The following is a 20,786-nucleotide window of genomic DNA, read 5'->3' as shown; positions in this document are numbered from 1 at the left end:
TATAGATAATAAATAGTATTTTTTATTTCAAAATATAGAAATTAAATAATTAGTTTCATTAAATTATAAAAATTAAATAATAATTTCCTTAAAATTTATATATTTATATTTTAAATTTATAATAAATTAAATTTAAAAAAAAATAATCCATAACCATTTAATTATTAGATTATTTTGAATCCTTATTTCATAATATAATTCATACCTCATAACTTTTCTTTTTTATATAAGAATTTTGAATATTAAAAAATATTTGAATATATATAAAAAATTCTATGTTAGCAAAAAATATCATGTGTTCCATAAATATAAAAAAAAAAAACTGGAGGAAGAGGATCAATTTATTTTTTTATTTATTCATCAATTTAACAAATAAAAAAGTGTTCATTATTAAAAGTGGGCAAACGCTCTTTCAAACATTACAAGTGAGCCCAAATCTACAGGCAAAGCTTATATAAAATAGTCAGGCATTTGCATTCCAAAATTTACGAAGCTGCTTTGAAGGGATAATAAAAATATAAAATTACCAATTTTAATTTAATTAAACATGCTACCATTTAATTTTTAATTATAAAAAATATAAAATTATTAATTTTTTATCTAAATTTATTAAAATTTAGAGAGTGTTTGATTTAACTTTTATATATAGTTAACAGCTGATAAATATTTAACATATGAATAATCTTTATATCTGCGAACAAATATTCAGTTTTCTTTATATATATATTTTAACAATTTTTAATAAGCATAAATGTTTTTCATTATATATATTATCAAATTTACCCAATGATTAGATTTTCATTATAAATTCATTTGTGTATTTTTTTTTATTAATTTAATTTTAATTAAAAATTAAAATTAATACTTTTAATTTTAAAAATGATTTGGGTAGTTAAAGTTCATTAGTCATTCAAATGTGTTGTTTGATCACATGCTAAATTGATAGCAGCATTAGCAAATCAAAAGCTTCCCCCATTGTTTTACAGCAAAGCACGCAGAATTAACAACCTTCATTAACAGCTGACCCTGACTATCAGTTAACCAGATAAAGCCCAACCTACTTTCATGCATGACTGGAAGGTCTGGGTCAGGCTTAAGGACTTCGTACTTGATAATGCAACACAAACTCATATCCTACTTGGCTTGTCTATAAATAAATTTTTATACATAATCATAATCAATTAATCTTTAATACAAACCCATTATTTTCAAGCAGTCCCGCGCTAACCATCATCATGCCACTCATTTCTGGCAGATATTCTATACTGAGCACTGCCTGTATCCACTTGCTTCTTCTATTCTGCGTGGCTGAATATGCAGAGTCAGGCATGATCGTCCAGACTTTGCCTGGCTTCTCAGGTGTTTTACCCTTCAAGCTCGAAACAGGGTAAGCTCGTTTGCCATATTTAATTAGGATAGGCTCGAGAATCAGACTGGAATTCAAATTGGAATATATGGGAATTGTTTGGATTGTATAGTGATAAGGCTGCTGTTTTTTTGGTATTGTTAGGTATGTGACAGTGAATGAATCAGAGCTATTCTACCTCTTCTTTGAATCACAAGGGAAGCCTAAACAAGATCCTCTTTTGGTGTACTTGATAGGTGGCCCTGGTTGTTCTGCTTTGAACGGATTTTTCTTCCAAACTGGTATGCCTTATTCATGTCCAATTTTGATTTGAGTCGATATTTAAATCAGAATTTTAAATAGTTCCTCCAATGAAACACAAAAGGACTTTAGGAGAAATGATAATTTATAAGAAACCAAAAGCTTTGGCTTTGTATAATGGATGGTTTCAGATAACGAAAAGTTACTGATTTTTAGGTTATTTATTATGACGTAATATTTATTAAATTAAAAAATTATATTTTCATGAATTTATAATTTTAAGTAATTAGTTTTGAATTATTAAAATGTTAATATTTGTAATTTTAATTGTTATAGGTAAATACAACTCAACTCAACTCAATTAAGCCTTTATCCCAAAAATTTGGAGTCGGCTACATGGATTCGCTTTCTCCACTCTAAACGATTTTTGATTAAATTCTTAGAAATGTATAATGCTTCTAGGTCATGTTGTACTACTTTTCTCCAAGTCAATTTAGGTCTACCCCTTTTTTTCTTTCTATCCTCTAACCTAATGTGCTCTACTTGTCTAACTGGAGCCTCCGTATGTCTATGCTTCACATGACCAAACCACCTCAATCTCCTTTCTTTCAACTTATCTTCAATTGGAATTGTTATAGGTAAATAGAGAATAAAATTAATTTTTTTTATAAGTGTTAAATTAATAGATAAAAAAATAAATTTTTAATATGACAATTGTCTATTCAACCAAAATAATCTAACGACCAGCAATATCACATGAAATTTTCTCTTACTTAAATTAAAAATTATGGAGTTTTGTGTTATAAATTAAAGTTTATATACTTTATTGTTTTATATCTTTAAATTGATGTATTGTTTACATAATTTATAAAAAAATAATTGAATCAATCAGAATTAATTTATTTTAGATAATTATTTTTTTTTAAACTTAATTTTGGTATACCTTTTTTCTATGTAGGTCCACTACTTTTGAATACAAGTGACTACTCTGGGGGCTTGCCACAATTATTTTACAATGAATACACATGGACAAAGGTATAAAAATATAAAGAGTGGTTCAATTGTTATTCTTAATTAATATTATAGTCTTAGGTTTTCTATTTATTCCAATTGATGCACTGCTCTTTCTTCTGGTTGAATGCATGGCCGCAGACGTCTAGTATAATATTTTTAGATGGTCCAGTTGGCACTGGTTATTCCTATGCAACCAGCTCTCAAGGTTACTATACTTCAGACACAGAATCAGTGGCACAAACCCATGTCTTTTTAAGAAAGGCAAGTAAAATAAATAGTAATAATTTGGAAGAATTATTTGAAAATTTTGAAATTTATTTATTTAATTCAACTGCAGTGGCTGGCTGACCACCAAGAATACGTAGAAAATCAATTCTTCATTGCTAGTGATTCATATTCTGGTATAATAACACCAGTCCTTGCTCAGGCAATAATAGATGGTAATTTCTTTGCATAATATTTTTATATATTAATTAATTAATCTGAGAGTATTAATTATTGATGATGAAAATTTATACAGGAAATGAAGCAGGACTCCAGCCAACAATAAATCTACAAGTAATAATCTGAATAATAATTAACCCTTTTATTAGCTTTTTTTTAAGAAAATTAAAATTGATTGTAAATGAAATATTGTTGAAAATGATTTTCAGGGAATCGTGAGTGGATCCCCACATACCAATTATTCCCTTGAAGCAAACAGCAGAATTCCCCTTGCTTACAGTTTGGCACTTATCCCTCGCAATCTTTATGAGGTTGATGATTCCATACCTTCATACCTCGCAATCTACAGAATTTTTTATGAATTTTTACCATCTTAGTACATTTATCTTGTGTGAAAAAAGTTGATAAAATAAATTTGAAATTGCTTTTGCAGTCAGCCAAAAATAGTTGCAATGAGAATTACCTGGTTGTGGATTCCTCCAATGCAGAATGTTTAGAGGATCTTGAAGAAATCGATGAGGTCTGTTGAGAATTTATTTTTGGGGTTTTCTTTTCTGTGTTTTAAAAGAACGTAAACGAACAAAAATTTCAAGAATTATGGATTTGCATGCAGTGCATTGATCCGGTTAATGATGAAAACATTTTGGACCCTAAGTGTGCTGAATTATTCCCAAAACCAGCTGATGATGAACAACAAGTTCGAAGATCTCTCATAGCACATTCAAGAAATCTCCGTTTTCCATTTTTCAAAACCCAAGATTATTGGTGTCGGGTATTTTCCTATCTCTTTATGTATATTTTTATTTATAAACACATCAATTCTTCTTAAAAAATCAATTTTATATAATTATTAATGAAGATGTATGTCTAATGCGTTGAATTATCTTATGTGTGAAGGTTTTATAAAATAATGAAAGATTTTTTAAAATATTAAAATATGAACTTATATGAGAGAATTTAGAATTTTATAAAGTATAATTTTTTAAGATTTTTAAACAATTCACTAAATTAATATATTAAACATGTTTCCATGTTAAAATCTTCAAAATCTTTAAAAAATAATAAAAATTTGACTTTAAAATAATATTTTATTTTACTTCTCTCAAAACAAATGTTAGAATTAACCATAAAATTTTTTAATAATACTAATTTTATTATTATAAAATTAATATACAATAATAATATGAATGTTACATGAAAAAATGTCAGCAATTGTTATCCTCGAATTTTTTTAAGGCAATAATTGTTATTGTTAATAACTTTTTTCTCTACAACAATATTTTGATATAAAATATTTATAATATGCATTAATTTATATATTATTATAATAAATTTATGATAATAAATTTTATATTTTTGACAGTAGGCATATGTCCTGTGCTCGAATGAGGGCCTGATTAAATTATTAATTTTTTTTCTTTTCAGAATTTCGAATACAAGCTGATTGACATATGGGCAAATGACAAAAGCGTCCAAGATGCTCTTCATGTTCGAAGGGTATATGTTTAGCATTCTAAAAGTAATGGCATATAAAATCTCCCTAATCTTGCTGATTATTTATTCAATTTTTTTTGTTAATTGTAATTGGAAACAGGGGACTATTAAACAATGGTACAGGTGCAATAATTCTATACCAGACAATACATACACATATAACATTGGTAGTGCTGCTGATTATTATAAAAATCTTACCAACTATGGCACTCAAGTTCTAATTTACAGGTTACTCTCTCAAAACGCATGCAAGTTGGTTTCAGAAGGACTTTCGAGTTTAATTTGGAGAAGATTTGCATGCTAATTATCTTAAGTTTTTCTCATCATGCAGTGCTGATCATGATTTGGTAGTTCCATATATATCTTCTCTAGAGTGGATAGACTCTCTAAATCTAAACGTAGACTATGCTTGGAGGCCTTGGTTTGTTCATGGTCAAGTTGCAGGGTAAGTGGTTCAACTCTCCGGCTCTCGTTAGGCTAAAACTCGAAACTTTATAATTTTAGAAATAATTATAATATATTTTAAAAATTATATGATTTTCATGCACAGGTATACACTTAGAAATGAATATCATGGATTCCGCTTGACATTTGCAACTTTGAAGGTAAGAGATCGGAACCTTTCATTGATTTTTCTACTTAATTATTATCATTATATGCTAAAATTAAAAGCAAATAACTAATTTTGCACTTAATTAATATTTAAACAGGGAGCAGGTCACTCTCCTACGCAGTACAAGCCTGTAGAATGTTATAACATGTTTGAAAGGTGGATCCATTACTATCCCCTGTAAGCCTGCAGCCCTGCAGCTGAGGATGGGATTATAATTTATGGCAGTTCATTTAAAAATCATAATCATACTGTATACTGCAATTATCTGGTGCTGTATTCATGTACACAATAACTTGAAAATATATCAAGTAATTCAAATAAAAAGTTGATGAATTTTTTTTAATCCAAGTTTATAAGAATTTATTGTCATTTGGATTTTGATACTCCATAATCAGAACATAACTAAGAGTGACGGTTTGTAAGACTCGAATTTTCAATCTAATAAGAACTTTCAACTTTAATTAACAGCTGAACGTTGGTTAACCAGAAATATCCTAACCCACTTTCAAACAGGACTGGAAAGTTGGTAAGAATACCCGCTCAGACCCCACTTGGGAAGTTGGATTTTATACAAATAATTTCTATTAAACTAAACTTGTTGTTAATTAAGCTTAAATATAAATTATCCGGAGTCCCAATAGTTTCGAGCAGTCGCTCGCACACCATCATCATGCCCCTCATTTCAGGCAGATATTCTATACTGAGCTCTGCCTGTTTCCACCTGCTTCTTCTATCCTTCGTGTCTGAATATGCAGAGTCAGGCAGGATGGTCAAGACTTTACCAGGCTTCTCAGGTGTTTTACCCTTCAAGCTCGAAACAGGGTAAGCTCGTTTTGCATATTTAATTAAGCTAGTCTGAGACTCAGACTGGAATTAAATTGTAGTTATAAGGCTGCTGCTGTTTGCTATTGTTAGGTATGTGACAGTGAATGAATCAGAGCTATTCTACCTCTTCGTTGAATCACAAGGGAAGCCTAAACAAGACCCTCTTCTGGTGTACTTGATAGGTGGCCCTGGTTGTTCTGCTTTGAACGGATTTTTCTTCCAAACTGGTATTGATTATAAATGAAAGACAATTCGTATCATATGCCTTACTCATGTCTAATTTTGATTTGAGCTTGGCGTTTAGATTTCTACCTTTTCTATGAAGGTCCGCTAGTTTTGAATACAAGTGATTACTCTGGAGGCTTGCCACAATTGTTTTACAATGAATATACATGGACAAAGGTACTACAATATAAAGAGTGCTTCAATTATTATTCTTGATTAATATAGTCTTAAAAAATTTTCTAATTATTCCAATTGATGCTAAGATGTTGCTCTTTCTTCTGGTTGAATGGCTGCAGACGTCTAGTATTATATTTTTAGATGCTCCGGTTGGCTCTGGTTATTCCTATGCAACCAGCTCTCAAGGTTACTATACTTCAGACACAGAATCAATGGCACAAACCCATGTCTTTTTAAGAAAGGCAAGTAAAATAAATAGTAATAATTTGTAAGAATTTATTTGAAAATTTTGAAATTTATTTATTTATTTAATTCAACTGCAGTGGCTGGCAGACCACCAAGAATACGTAGAAAATCAATTCTTCATTGCTAGTGATTCATATTCTGGTGTAATAACACCAATCCTTGCTCTGGCATTAATAGATGGTAATGTTTTTTTGCATAATATTCTTACATATTATTATAATAATTAATTAATTAATCTATCATAAATTCAAGATACAAGATATATGGTAGGATTCAAATATATGAGTCTTACATATTTGTATCTTGTATTCATAACAAATGGGATCTAAGACAAATTTCCGATTTTATTAATGGTGAAAATTGAATGCAGGAAATGAAGCAGGACTCCAGCCAACAATAAATCTACAAGTAATAATCTGAATAATAATTAATAGGTTTTTTTTTAAGAAAATAAAAATTGATTGCAAATGAAAATGATTTTCAGGGAATCTTGAGTGGATCCCCACATACCAATTCTTCCCTGGAAGCAAACAGCAAAATACCACTTGCCTACAGTTTGGCACTTATTTCTCGCAGTCTTTATGAGGTGATTCCATGCCTGCCTATTCCTAAATTATTTTTCATTAACAGTTCAACACACTATAATAAACGTTAAATTTAACAACAATAATACTGCATGTTGCTGTTATAAAATTATGACAGTAAGTATTTCATAATAAAATTATGGTTACTATAAAAATAATTATTATGAACAATTATTATTACCGTAAAAAATTTTCAATGGTAACAACAATTGCTGTTATATTTTTTTATGTATCAATCAATAATGATTTATTTTGCTGCTATATGTTTACTTTATAGGCGGTACAATTAACGTTTGTTGGAAAATTGTTAATTTTGAGATTTATTGTGGAGATACTTTTAAGACCTGTTTGGCATTACTGTTGCAACTGTTGTTGAGAAAATTATTTTTTAAAATATACTAGTTAGAAAATATTAAAAAATAATTAAAAATTAATTTGATCAATTTTAATTATAAGAACACTAAAATAATAAAACAGCTTTTTTCAAACTGTTTTTTTTAATAATATTTAAAATTGTACTTTTTATTCAAAAAAGTAGTTTCAACTTTTAAAATTCAATGCCAAACTGGCTGTTAATTTATATATATTGTGTGAAAAAGTTAATAAAGTAAAATTTTGAAGTTGCTTTTGCAGTCAGCCAAAAATAGTTGCAATGAGAATTACGTGGATGTGGATTCCTCTAATGCAGAATGTTTAGAGGATCTTGAAGAAATCGATGAGGTTTGTTGAGATTTTTTTTTTTCTATGTTTTAAAAGAACATAAATGAAAATAAAAAAATAAACAAAGAGTTATGGATTTGCAGTGCATTGATCCTATTAATGATGAAAACATTCTGGACCCAAAGTGTGCTGCATTATCCCCAAAACCAGAACAGCAAGCTCGTAGATCTCTCATGGCACATTCAAGAAATCTCCGCCTTCCATTCTTCAAAACCCAAGATTATTGGTGCCGGGTATTTCCCTATTCTTTTTAATAGGAAATCAGGGGTGTGGGGATTAGAACTTGACTCTGTCTGATGAGAAAAGACTTGAGCAAAATTATTAATACATATATATATTTTTCCAGAATTTCGAATACAAGCTTCTTGACATATGGGCAAATGACAAAATCGTCCAGGACGCTCTTCATGTTCGAAGGGTTGGTACATATATGTAACATTCTACAAGTAATGTCACATTGATTACTTATTTAACTTTTTGTTAATTGTAATTGGAAACAGGGAACGATTAAACAATGGTACAGGTGCAACATTTCTTTACAAGAGAATACCTACACGTATAACATTGAGAGTGCTGTTGATTATTATAAAAATCTCACCAGCTTTGGGACTCAAGTTCTACTTTACAGGTTACTCTCCCTGAAAGAAATATCGGATTGCAAGTTGAGTTCAATTTTGAGAAGATTTGCATTGCATGCTCATTATTCTAAGTTTTTGTCATGATGCAGTGGTGATCATGATTTGGTAGTTCCATATATATCTACTCTGGAATGGATAGAGTCTCTAAATCTAAAGGAAGACTATCCTTGGAGACCTTGGTTCGTTCATGGTCAAGTTGCAGGGTAATTTGTTAAACTCTCCACCTTGCCCTTTTTAATTTTTTTTTTTATTTCGATTGAAATTTAAACTTGAATCTTCATAGTTTTAAAAATAATTAATACCACTGAAATAAATTTCAATGATATCCTCCTATTCTTATAGGTATACACTCAGGAATGAATATAATGGATTTCGCTTGACATTTACAACTTTAAAGGTAAGAGATAGGACCCTTTCATTGATTTTCCAGTTCAAATATTGTTATATACGAAAAATGAAAACAAATAACTAAGTTTGCACTTAATTTAAACAGGGAGCAGGTCACTCTCCTACACAGTACAAGCCTTTAGAGTGTTATAACATGTTTGAAAGGTGGATCCATTACTATCCCCTGTAGCCATGCAGCTGAAGATGGGTTTATAATTTATAGCAGTTCTATTAATAACATAATCTTATTGTGTGCTGCAATTATCTGGTATTATATTCATGCATACAAAAATTCTTACTTATACTAGTCTATCCTGTAACTAAAATACAAATATGTGAGATTCATTTATTTATCATACATCCTGTGTCTTAGGTTTGTATAGACTCAGTTTAAGTAAGAAAGACTCAGTTTAAGTAAGAAAAATCATTCATGTACATAATAACTTAAAACTATATCAAGTAATTCAAATAAAAGTTCATGGACTTTTTTATTTTAACCCAATTTTATGAGAATTTATTATCATTTGGATTTTGATTCATCAATCATTATGATCAATGTGAGAGTTTGATTTGATTTATTAAATGTATTTTGTATTATCTTATTCTGAGGCCATGCAGGATATATCTAAAAAAAAAAAAAAAAAAAATTTCAAAAGCGTTGATGCCTTGATGGGGTGGTGGCGCAGTTGGCTAGCGCGTAGGTCTCATAGCTGCTTGAGTTATCCTGAGGTCGAGAGTTCGAGCCTCTCTCACCCCATTATTTTTAACAAATATTGATTATCAAACGACTTGCCATTTAGTGTAATTGTTTGCCCACTCCTTTGATATTCAATTTTAACCGTATTTCTCAAAACGGCAGGTCGTCTTAACTACAAAATAAATTTACATCCTAAAATCATTAGCAGGCGTCCGTCTCTCCTTTCCTCAACGGGCAATCGCACGCTTACCGCACTCTCCCCTCGGGAGCGCTTGGAAATCCCACCTCGGCCTCAGAACTACTCGCCACCAACAAAATGACCACTTCCACCGCCGCGCAACCACCAGGCCTAGCTATGGACATCCTTCCCTTCATAGACATGACAAAGCTCTCCCAATCAGAGCTCCGTGCCCTCTCTCTCTGTTCTTCCTCCTCCTTTGACCCCCGCCGCAGCGACGACTCTGTAACATTCACCATTGATCGCTCAAGCTTCAATGAGAGCGCTGGCTCACGCCGGCAGACCTACTCCCGACTTTCATCCCACCATCACCATCGCCACCGCCTGGCCGGTCTTCTTCCCAAAACCCTCAATCCGCCTAGTCCCACTCCCCCTCCCTCAAACGATCCCTCCACTGACACCGACCACCTTGAAAACCACTCCATAATTAGTTTCCTCAAACAATTGCTTTCCACCCACCCCGAATTCCAGCAATTGGATCTAGTAGATTTCGATAGTTTTAGCCATCTTAACGATGCCATAAATTTCAATTCTCATCCATCACCACTAGCAGCAGTAGTAGAAGCGCCTGTGGTAAATGGGAACTTTAGAATTGGGGAAAGGAAGAGGAAAAGAGGAAGGAAGCCGAAAGTGAAAGTAATAAGTGCAGAGGGGAGAGAGAGGGCGATGGGGGCGGAGATTGTGAACAAAAATGGAGTTGTGGTGGATTTGGTGGGGTTGGCGAGTCTGGAGGACCCATTCAGGGAGGAATTAAGGAGGAGGACGGAAGGGATGGATAAAGAGGAGAAGTTGTTGGGATTTTTCAGGGACCTTGGAGGGCAGTGGTGTAGCAGGAGAAGGAAGAGGAAGATTGTAGATGCTGGCGAGTTTGGTGACGTCTTACCTGTTGGTTGGAAGCTCCTACTCGGGCTCAAAAGGAAAGAAGGTCGTGCTTGGGTTTATTGCCGCAGATACATAAGGTGCTTGTTTTAGTCGCGTCGTCTTCTTCTTCTTCTTCTTCTTCTTCTTAGTATTGTTATTATTGGTTCTTCTTCCTAGTTTAACTGTGATTTGGCTGTTTGGTGTCTGATAAATGAATGATGAAGAAAGGAAAAGCAAAACAGTAAACTAGATCATGTTTGAGTGTCTTTTTTGGCTGTTTTTGTATAAGATTTTGTTTTCTTGGGTGGTAGATGATGAGCCATTGTAAATATTCTTGCTTATTAAAGGTTAAAGGTCTCTGTTTTTTGCAGTTTGAAGTAAGAAAAAAGGATTTCTGATTTTCTTGGACGCTAGATGGTGAACCATTAATGTTTGAGTTCGTTAAGCTTTTGTTATCTTTTCTTAGCCTCATGCTGATGTTGTTTTACTGTTTCTGTGAAGTGATTATGTTATACGGAGTGACATAATCTGTTTCCTGTCCTTTTCTTTTTGCTCTGCTTGTATTATATATGGTGCCTAAATAAGATTTGCCTCCATATATGTACGTGGGCTTATTGCCATTTGTGTGCAGTTTAAGAATGTTTTCAAACAAAGGAATTGGACATGGAACTATACAGAACATTTATTTTACATGGCGTTTAAATTTGGATTCTCTACATCTCACATTGATTATGTGTTTTGTTCTTGTGGTTTATGGTCATTGTGCTCAGTATACCTTAAGCTGGGATGAGCTCCCGGGTTTTGCACTTATGCGCTTTCAGGACAGGTGACACGTAGAAGAATTTAAGTTAGTGACAATTTGACTGTTTGGTACAAAAGGTTCTTCCTATGGCTAACTGCTGAAGCAAAAGAATGTTCTAGCTATTTCCTTGTAAATTTTAAATTGCATCTGGTGTTGATACAGCATTTACACTAAATCCAAAGAATAAGATTGAGGATACTGGTTTTGTTGCTACTTCAGCTTCTATGTTCAAGTTTCTGGCAATAAATTCTGACAACATGAAGCAAATTTAATGCTTATCAGCTTTTGTGAGTGAAGCAAGTCTAACTTAAAGCATAAAGGGATGCATTTCAGTGTGATCTGCATTGCAAAAGCCTAATGTTTATCATTCATTACTTCGTAATGTTTTGGATATATTATAGGCTTTAAGAGTATATTGAGATAATAAATAAAAGGATCTATATTAGATGTTCATCATGACTAATGGTGCTACTTCAATTGTATAGAAAAAGAGTAACCTTCTATGTTCCGCTTTCTCTAGCTTTTTCTTTATAGGATTTTGAAAAAAGGATGATATATATTGTATTGCTCAATACATGCTATTCTGTTTCCCATACCTTTGGCATAGCGATCCAAACATAAGCTAACTGTGTGCGAAATTTAATTTCATTTGAATGCTAGAGGTGGTTACTGTGCTTGTAATTTATTACTGGAATTTAAAACATAACCATTTCATCGTTGAATTACAATATTTAGATATTGTTTGAGCATGGAAATTAATTCTAATTGTTCTGTTGCTATTTAAGGTTTGACTATTATTGGGGTGTCTTTTCCATGTTCGCTGAGTTGTCAGCATAAATGTGCATAATGATTTGAAAGTAAATGTATCTCAACCCCTAGTTATGTTGTGTAAGTGTCGATCAAACCTCTTTTTAGCAGTTTAATGAATTGCATGATTTTATTTGCTGTTCTGTTGAATGACTTTGTTTGGTTGTCTTTTGCAATATCTTTAACAAATTGATTATAGTGGCACTGTTCAATTCTCATGCATGCCATGGTTCTTCTCAACCAATTGATTTGGGTAATAATTTCTTTTTACTTGTTGTTGTTCCCTTATTAATATGCACATATATTTACTTTTATGGGTTGTATGCATCTCTCTCTGGGTATATTATTATTATTATTTTTTCTTATTTGATGTTATCCAGCCCCAGTGGACAACAATTTATATCCTGTAAGGAAGTTGCTGCATATTTGCAATCATTTTTTGGACCATATGATGCTCAACAGGTGAAGGATCATGCAGGTGACAGTATCCAGCAGGTCCACAGACTAGCTTCTGAAAGTGTAAGTAAATACTTGCTTCATAGTTTTGTCAAATTTAATCTTGTTCGGTAAGTCTTACAGTTTATGCAACAGTATGGAGGTGCGACCAAGAAGGATGAAGATCAGAGGCAAGCTAGTGAACATGAGAAGGCTGTTGCCTTGCTGGGAATTGACAATTTGGAGTTGGCAGAGGTTCAAATACAGGACCTTTTTGAATGCCACAAATGTAAGATGACATTTGATGAAAAGGACACATATTTGCAGCACCTTTTGTCATTTCACCAAAGGACTACAAGGAGGTATAGACTTGGTTCTTCTGTTGGTGATGGTGTAATAGTTAAAGATGGAAAATATGAATGCCAGTTTTGCCATAAGGTGTTTCATGAAAGGCGACGATATAATGGTCATGTAGGAATCCATGTAAGGAATTATGTGAGGGGGATTGAAGAATCACCTGGTAGCAGGATGGCTTTGCATAATAGAAGCGACTCTCCAACCAAGGATGAATTGCCTACAAGAATCTCCAAAATGGATGCTTTGATTGAAATAGCTCAGAATTCCATTCGAGAAACATCTTCTTCTGGTCCTAATGGTGAACCCGATGGCAGGTTTACCTCTAATAAACAGAAACTGGCTCCTAATCCAGAACTTCTAGCTTCAGTTTCTGATCGTGAATTGAAATCTGATTCTTCGCTGAGTGAACCAGACACAGAACACGAATCTCAGGAATTGGAGTTACATCAGCAAAAAAGTGATCATATGATTGATGAAAGGATGAGAATGATTGATGATGCTAGCAATGTTCTAGATGTTGAGATAGATTCTTCGTTTGCGAATGAGCAGCATAGTAATGCATATAAAGCTCTTGGCGGAACAGATTGTTTGGCAGTATTCACTGATGTAATTGACAATTCTGTCCTTGAGCAGGAAAGAGGTTCTGAACATTGCTTCCTTGTGCCAATGAGTGATCAGAAAAATTGTTGCATTGAGAATAATGTCAATTTGGTTAGCTTGGACAAGCAAGAGATTTTCAATACTGACAAAGTGGATAAAATGAGTAGTGTAGAGGTAGAAACTGGCTTTGTAAGCAATAAGAGTGAAGCAGATGGTAATATTGTGCAAGAAACTGTACAGGAATCTTTCAAAGAAGATCAGCTTCAGCAAGGGGTTCCAGAAACACCTGTATCTGTATTGCAACCATCCCATGGTTTTTCAGTGCCCAATGTGAGCTTGGATAAGGTATTCATGGTATTTACTTGTTTTTGGTTACTTTTGGGCTTACAGTTAATTTTTAACGCTTAAAAGAATATTTCAATGAGTCATTGGGGCCTGCAACCCAGTGATCAAGTGCCTGCCTCGTATTGCAGGAGGTCAATGGTTCGAACTTTCAGAAGTACCCAAAAAAAAAAAAAAAGAATATTTCAATGAACTTGGATTTTTTTTTTTTTTATTATTTTTGTTGGTGATAAGAAAATTTATTAAGAAAGAGAATGTATATCAAGAGAATGTATATGGTGGGACTGACTGAGAGAGTGTCTTATTATGTGTGTATGTTTTAGAAATATGCTTAATGCTACAACACAAACATCCAAGTTTTGCTTTTCCTGTGTCATATTACATTTCACAACATTCAAGGCAATTAATTTGTCTTTGTGAGTAGTAGGGGTGAGCAATCGGTTCGAACCGAACCGAACCGAACCGAACCGAATTAAATTATAAAAACCGAACCGTAAATTTTAGAGGAAACCGAACCGAACCGAAATTGGTGAAAAACCGAATCGAACCGAACCGCTTTATTTCGGTTCGGTTTAAACCGATCGGTTTGATTTTTGATTGATTTTTTAATTTAGACTTGATTTTCAAGTTATTTTGTCTAATTTTAACTTTGGTTTGAACCTAATAACCATTAATCAATGAAATTAAACAATTAATATATGTAAAATTAAATATAATTCATAAATTTTCCATAAAAATAAATTAATTCAAAAATCGATTCGGTTCGATTTAGTTCGATTTGACTATATAAATTACTATTCGGTTCGGTTCGGTTTAACCGATTTTTTTCTCTTCAAAACCGAACCGAACCGAAATAACCGAAATTTTTATAAATTTAAACCGAACCGAACCGAACCGAACCGATTGAATTTTAAAACCGAACCGATTGAACCGAATTGACTCGGTTCGGTTCGGTTTTTCAGTTTGAACCGAATTCTGCTCAGCTCTAGTGAGTAGTACATGGTGGTGCAGGTTAAAGTTGATTTATCTTGGGTTAGTACTACAAGTATCAGTTGTGATTTTTACGTGATCAAACTTCTGATGAGTAAAATTTAAATTTTCATTATTTATAGCTGTTGGATGCATGTGGAGGCTGGTTGGATAATTTTCCTTTTTAGTCATTCATATTTTTGTGATAAAACTGTTATTTATTTTCCATCGAACTATAGGTTGATTGTTGTCTATGCTTTTCTTGACAGGAAGAAACAAAATGTAGTGTGATGGACCAGAGGCATGACAAAATAGCTGGATTTGAGGAGTTGAAGTTGGAGGAAATTGAACAACTAAAATTTAGTTTTGGGACTGGGCAAGAACCTAGTTCTCTGCCAGAGGTGCCAATAAATATGGAAAATCATACTGAGATGGAAGAGGCATATGATGCCTCAGTTAAGTTTGAACCAGAGATTGTAGATACAGCTGGTGGACAGCAACTTACAACTGTTTGTGTATGGTGTGGAGTGGAGTTCAGCCATGAGGCTGTAGATTCTGAAGTGCAGTCGGATTCAGTTGGTTATATGTGTCCGATCTGCAAGGCAAGAATCTCTGGGCAGCTAAACGTGTTGGGTGATGGTTGCTCATGAATTCTTTAGGTGTGGGGTAATTTCAATTCCTTTAGAGCAGTCTTGCTAATTAGGAGTCTTTTTTTCCCCCATTTTTCTCTGTTGTTTATTTTAACCATGAAAAAAGGAATATAGTTGTTTTAGTGTGCCTTCCATAAATATAAGTGATTGTGATGCAAAATATTATAAATGTGATATATAATAAAAATTATTACTTGTATCTTTTGATATATGATCCTTATCAAAATAAAAAATTTTTTGGTAGAGATAAATTGATAATAGATATTGAGTACTGCTATTTGATATTCTGCATGCGGTGATGCAAAATGTGAAAATAGATGGATCTGCTGATATGTAAGAGTAACTTTAAATATATATTAAAAGTTTATATAATTCTGTTGACCTTTTAAATGGCACTGTTAAAGGTCATGTAGTTTAGACTTGATACATGTAGGCGACTGCAAATCGTTAGGTGTTGTGTGCTCCTGATGTTCTAGGAGTGTGAGTGCATAATCTTTTGATATGTAGATATGGAAAATACAGAGTGATGTGGTAATGGTAGTTCTTAAAGCAGCATAGCCGCATTCCTAGGTATTGAAAAAAACTGATACTGGTGTCTTTTGTTGTAATTGCTTATTTCTGTTTCCTGCTTGGCAATAAGATTTATTTATTTTTAGTTAAGTTTTGCTGTTGAATGTTGATAGAACATTTAGAGATTGGAATAAACTAATTGAAAAGTTTCCCTAGTGTATGACATGATTGTAGCAAATATACAATTATGGAAATCACGTCTTTGAGTTGCATTCTCCTTATCTGTTGTGTCTGTGTCACATAGGTTACTACTGTTCTCTTGATCATGCAGTGAATCCATGATCATCATTTAAGCTAATTCTGTCTTACAGAAAACAATCCAATGAAATTTAGGTTTCTTATCTCATACAAATGGAGTTCAAGCAGGCTTTGGTTATCAAGTCTTGTGTGGTAAACTGACTTTTGTGCTGTGCGCTATTGTAAAATATAATCAAATGGCAAAAGAGCAAGAAAAACAAAAGACACAAGTTTACCAAATGAATACTGAGACATTCCAATCAAAGTATATCTGGTTTCTTTGAGATTCAATTTCATATTAACCGCGATCCAGAACTTTGAAGAACATATCCCATCTTTTGTTTTGAAGTCTTTGACAATGATAATGTTACAAGTCTTGTGTCAAACACAATGAATGCTGCCAATTCTAGCCTAACCATGCACATGCCATCATGAACGCCATTGGTATTTCTTTTACTCATTTATTTGTCTGTTTTTATAAATAAATTTTGTCCTATTTTAGGGTGGTTGATTGTTGTGCTGACTGTTAATATGTTATGCCCATTTTATGTTGGCAGCTGAAGCTGGATGGAAGATGTTTATGGTGAAGTATTGCTTAAGTTTTGAAACATGAAGTTGATCACTATATCTTAATGTATGAATGTGTGTATGTTCTTGCTGGAGCCTGGAGGTTACCTCTCAATCGTTAGATTTGATGGATATTTCATCCTTGTATCTGTAAAGACTGACAATGAGGGCTAGTTGGATGTAAAAGTTATGTATCATAATATGTTTTTCATTCTTTATTTAGCAGTTGCTTTTGTTGTGTTGTGTGCAAATGGTAGTTGGATAATTAACATTGAGGCGAGTACTGGACATGGAGTTCTCTTTCGCCTTGCTTCCTCTGAAGTCGCTATTGTGCTTCAACAATCATCATGTGGTGGTCTTTCGGTTCAGGCAGTAGCTTGATCTTTTTAAGAAAGCAAGATATTGCACCGTGGGATCCAAACAGGTTTTTCTTAAAAAGTTTGTGGTCGCTGACAAGAGATTCTGATGATAATGTTGTTCCGCAAGTGCGGAGATGAAGATGAAGTGGAATCAACAGGCCAAAGTCAGTAAAAGCAATTAAGCTGATCTGTCTTCGTCGGCCATTGAATAAAGGGTAGGGAATTCGATTCTCGCAATTATGGCATGGTAGAATAAAGAGACGAATCAAACCGAAAGGGAGGAGGAGAAAAGGTGTAAAAGAAAGGACAAAGGGACAGCAAGAACGTGGCAGAAGAGTGAGAGTTTAGGTAGGCACCAGGAATCTACAATGCTCATACATTCTATGTACTTGAAGATTTTTCTTGGATGTTATTGATAGACATGTTTTCTGGCAGTGATACCATTATCAATGACTAATTGGACAAAATAGTTTGCTCTGGAAATTTCATTAAAAACTTGTCAACCAAATCATTCCAAATATTCTTGCCCATTTGTTCAGACAAGCTCTATTGATATGTTCCATTAATCTTTTCAGTATACCTCTTCTATATCCTCTAATTGCAAGGTCCAACCTGAGGGCCTGGAAATATTTTGACTTATGATAGAAACTAGAATAATCAAATGCCGCTCTTGTCATCAACGTACATGGGTAGCAACAACTGCGGAAACATACCAATGCATAGGCTGTAAAAGCGTGAGATCACTTCTAGGCGAGGAACAGTCGAGCCGAGTTTTCCCGAGTAGAGGCCGCAGGGCCAAGTCCAATAACAACATTTCACGAGCAACTGCTAATTTGAAAGAAGAAATTCTGCCCGGTAGCTTGGCCTCCTCCGAGAGGCCAACAAGAAAGCGTGCACTTCTTTGTGGAGTGAGTTACAAGAAGAAATACAAGCTGAAGGGAACTGTAAATGATGTGAAGAACATGAGAGATTTGCTGATCACTGACTTCAGATTTCCTGAAGAGTGCATTCGACAACTTACAGGTGCCAAGTCCAATATCTTCTTTTATTTGCTTAGAATTCCTGATGACGAACTGAATTGTAAGGCACCGTATTACTTTTAACATTTCTGATTAGATATTAAACAACATATTCTGTAGATGAGGAAACAAACCCTGAACTAAAACCAACGAGGAAGAACATTGAGAAAGCCTTGCAGTGGCTTGTAGAGGGCTGCCGTTCTGGCGACTCATTGGTGTTTTACTTTGCTGGACATGGAGCACAAGAGAATGACAACGACAGGGATGAAATTGATGGACTTGATGAAACAATTTGTCCAACTGATTTCCAAGTGAAGGGGATGATCGTTGATGATTATATCAATTCTGTAATTGTTAGGCCACTGGTGGCAGGCGTCACTCTTCATGCCATTGTTGATGCTTGTCATAGTGCAACAATGCTTGATCTGCCATATGTGTGCAATGCAAAAGAGTAAGTCATGATTAATTGTCCTGGATATTAAGTATTATAGCAATTAGCAATAACTATGTTTCCCTGTCTCTGGATTTATTTGTATAGGAAGAGGTGGGTGGATAATAATCCTCCATCAGCGGACTATAAGGGCACAAGTGGTGGACTGGCCATTTGTATTAGTGCCTGTAGAGACGATCAAGAAGTTGTTGATTCTTCGGTAAGCATTTGTTTTCTTCTAGTACATTGAATAGTCTTAAAATGATTAAGTAACTGGTTGGTATTGCTGTTGAAGTTGTGGAGAAAAATACTTTTTTTAAATATCATAATTATAGAGTTTTAAAAAAATAATTTAAAATTAAATTTAATAAGTAAAACAGAATTTTCGAAACTTTTTATTTCAATAATATCTTTTAAAAAAAAAGGTAATTTTGGCTCTTGCATCATAACGCCAAACAAGCATTAGTCAAGTTTTGAAATGTGTTGTTTTACCAGAGAAACGATTATTAAACTTTCATGAAGTAATATAAGCACACAATTTTTCATTTTTTTTGGTGCAAAATACTTGCAGACTTTATGTGGAAGGGCAACCCTGACCCATAATTTGATCCAAGAGATGAAGAAAAACCCTAGATTGACATATGGTGCTCTAATAACTTCTGTACAGAATAAGATTGACAATGCTATTGAAGCACGAGGCATCAAAACCTGGTTTCTAAGGAAACTCTTTAGGACTTCTTTTTCACAGGTAACTATTAATTAAGCTTGACAAATTGATCATTCAATAGTTTTCTTGTAATTTTTAAATATTGTTTCAATTCCAAGCAATTCTCTTATGAGAAAGAGTCTGAATTTTAAGCTCATCTTTCATATATAATTAATTAATTAGTCAAATATTAATCGTTTCAATAACCTTCCCAAAATCGAATGTTGATAAATCCTCAATAATGACAACGTTTAATTATTGAATTAATAAATTCCAGGAAGTTTCTTTTTTTTTTTTTTAATTAAATCTTTGAGAAATTAAATGAGATGATGAATATATTCTAAGTTAATCTGTTGGATGAATGGTTTTGATGAGTCCTTTTATCGAATGAGGTGATTGCAGGAAGTCCAAATATCATCTTCGGCGAAGTTTGACATTTACCAGAAACAATTCAAGTTGTAATTTATCAAACATTTTTTGGATTGAGCATTATTGTTTGTATTAATTTCATTAGCATGGGATTCATTAGTCTCTTGCTGTGGTTATGATCTACAAGTGAAGCTTTTTTATTTGAATAGGAAATTGGGGGTGTGAGACTCTCAACCTTGTTTTGCTAAATGAGTGATATGCTTTTAACTACTAGATTAAATCAGGTTAAGCGAAACTTATGATGGAATATTTCTTTCTCCTTCTCATAATATATGGGACTCACTCTCCTTAATTTTAAAGAGAACTAAAATTTTGTGTATGTAAGAAACACTACTTTTTAGTGCTTCAAGAGTTCTCAAATAATTACACATGTATCTACCTCTGAATGATATGAGAGCGCGAGAAAAGTCTGATTTGAGAGAAAGGATTTCTCTAAGGAGTGAAGCCTTTATTACCAAACTTGACTCTTGAATGTCACTACGAGAACTATTTGTAGAAATCAACTTGAGAAATTAAGCTTATTAATTAGGATTTTTCTTATTTAAACTCGGTTAATTATAAATTCAAAACATAAGATATATAGTGAGATTCATTTATTAAATATATGAGTCTTATATCTTTATATCTTTGATCCATAATGAATTAGATTTAGACAAGAATTTTCCTACTAACTGATCATTAGAACAAGAAACTCTCGGTTTGACCAAAGCATAAGTCGAATCTCTAGTGAAAGAACAA

General features: G+C 33.1%; 4 protein-coding genes and 1 non-coding gene across 5 annotated transcripts; all 5 read left to right on the top strand.

Annotated features, from left to right (window-relative positions):
* The first annotated feature begins 1,151 nt into the window (after window positions 1-1,151).
* Window positions 1,152-5,514, top strand: LOC110667510 (serine carboxypeptidase-like 12). The gene is made up of 14 exons (XM_021828377.2): window positions 1,152-1,387; window positions 1,511-1,647; window positions 2,565-2,641; window positions 2,759-2,881; window positions 2,958-3,060; window positions 3,141-3,178; window positions 3,274-3,375; window positions 3,498-3,584; window positions 3,678-3,836; window positions 4,490-4,561; window positions 4,659-4,786; window positions 4,890-5,003; window positions 5,109-5,163; window positions 5,269-5,514. The coding sequence occupies exons 1-14, from the start codon at window positions 1,236-1,238 to the stop codon at window positions 5,350-5,352; spliced, it is 1,431 nt and encodes a 476-aa protein (XP_021684069.2). The 5' UTR covers window positions 1,152-1,235; the 3' UTR covers window positions 5,353-5,514.
* A 289-nt stretch (window positions 5,515-5,803) lies between these two features.
* Window positions 5,804-9,369, top strand: LOC110667533 (serine carboxypeptidase-like 13). The gene is made up of 14 exons (XM_021828392.2): window positions 5,804-5,993; window positions 6,087-6,223; window positions 6,322-6,398; window positions 6,518-6,640; window positions 6,722-6,824; window positions 7,015-7,052; window positions 7,129-7,230; window positions 7,862-7,948; window positions 8,032-8,181; window positions 8,295-8,366; window positions 8,449-8,576; window positions 8,676-8,789; window positions 8,929-8,983; window positions 9,080-9,369. The coding sequence occupies exons 1-14, from the start codon at window positions 5,842-5,844 to the stop codon at window positions 9,161-9,163; spliced, it is 1,422 nt and encodes a 473-aa protein (XP_021684084.2). The 5' UTR covers window positions 5,804-5,841; the 3' UTR covers window positions 9,164-9,369.
* A 275-nt stretch (window positions 9,370-9,644) lies between these two features.
* TRNAM-CAU (transfer RNA methionine (anticodon CAU)) lies at window positions 9,645-9,730 on the top strand. Its single transcript is given in 2 exon segments — window positions 9,645-9,682; window positions 9,695-9,730. It is a non-coding gene; the product is annotated as a tRNA-Met (tRNA).
* A 145-nt stretch (window positions 9,731-9,875) lies between these two features.
* On the top strand, window positions 9,876-17,327 carry LOC110667541 (uncharacterized). Its single transcript, XM_021828400.2, has 5 exons — window positions 9,876-10,867; window positions 12,759-12,897; window positions 12,970-14,115; window positions 15,351-15,740; window positions 17,096-17,327. The coding sequence occupies exons 1-4, from the start codon at window positions 9,987-9,989 to the stop codon at window positions 15,729-15,731; spliced, it is 2,547 nt and encodes an 848-aa protein (XP_021684092.2). The 5' UTR covers window positions 9,876-9,986; the 3' UTR covers window positions 15,732-15,740; window positions 17,096-17,327.
* Window positions 17,328-18,102: 775 nt separating this feature from the next.
* Window positions 18,103-20,081, top strand: LOC110667514 (metacaspase-3). Its single transcript, XM_058150644.1, has 5 exons — window positions 18,103-18,544; window positions 18,604-18,934; window positions 19,022-19,133; window positions 19,485-19,661; window positions 20,022-20,081. Exons 1-5 carry the CDS (start codon window positions 18,103-18,105, stop codon window positions 20,079-20,081), a joined length of 1,122 nt encoding a protein of 373 aa, XP_058006627.1.
* The last annotated feature ends 705 nt before the right edge of the window (window positions 20,082-20,786 follow it).

Source organism: Hevea brasiliensis, chromosome 8, assembly GCF_030052815.1.
Source record: "Hevea brasiliensis isolate MT/VB/25A 57/8 chromosome 8, ASM3005281v1, whole genome shotgun sequence".
Taxonomy (NCBI): domain Eukaryota; kingdom Viridiplantae; phylum Streptophyta; class Magnoliopsida; order Malpighiales; family Euphorbiaceae; genus Hevea; species Hevea brasiliensis.
This window is presented reverse-complemented; position numbering and strand designations above follow the sequence as displayed.

Coding starts and splice junctions, on each gene's coding strand:
- LOC110667541 (XM_021828400.2), top strand. CDS start 9,987: ATGACCACTTCCACCGCCGCGCAACCACCAGGCCTAGCTATGGACATC. Junction 12,898..12,969: donor ACAGACTAGCTTCTGAAAGT/GTAAGTAAATAC, acceptor TTTATGCAACAG/TATGGAGGTGCGACCAAGAA. Junction 14,116..15,350: donor CCAATGTGAGCTTGGATAAG/GTATTCATGGTA, acceptor TTTTCTTGACAG/GAAGAAACAAAATGTAGTGT.
- LOC110667510 (XM_021828377.2), top strand. CDS start 1,236: ATGCCACTCATTTCTGGCAGATATTCTATACTGAGCACTGCCTGTATC. Junction 1,388..1,510: donor CCCTTCAAGCTCGAAACAGG/GTAAGCTCGTTT, acceptor TGGTATTGTTAG/GTATGTGACAGTGAATGAAT. Junction 4,787..4,889: donor ACTCAAGTTCTAATTTACAG/GTTACTCTCTCA, acceptor CTCATCATGCAG/TGCTGATCATGATTTGGTAG.
- LOC110667533 (XM_021828392.2), top strand. CDS start 5,842: ATGCCCCTCATTTCAGGCAGATATTCTATACTGAGCTCTGCCTGTTTC. Junction 6,399..6,517: donor ATGAATATACATGGACAAAG/GTACTACAATAT, acceptor GAATGGCTGCAG/ACGTCTAGTATTATATTTTT. Junction 8,790..8,928: donor GTTCATGGTCAAGTTGCAGG/GTAATTTGTTAA, acceptor CTATTCTTATAG/GTATACACTCAGGAATGAAT.
- LOC110667514 (XM_058150644.1), top strand. CDS start 18,103: ATGATAGAAACTAGAATAATCAAATGCCGCTCTTGTCATCAACGTACA. Junction 18,935..19,021: donor TATGTGTGCAATGCAAAAGA/GTAAGTCATGAT, acceptor TTATTTGTATAG/GAAGAGGTGGGTGGATAATA. Junction 19,134..19,484: donor AAGAAGTTGTTGATTCTTCG/GTAAGCATTTGT, acceptor AAATACTTGCAG/ACTTTATGTGGAAGGGCAAC.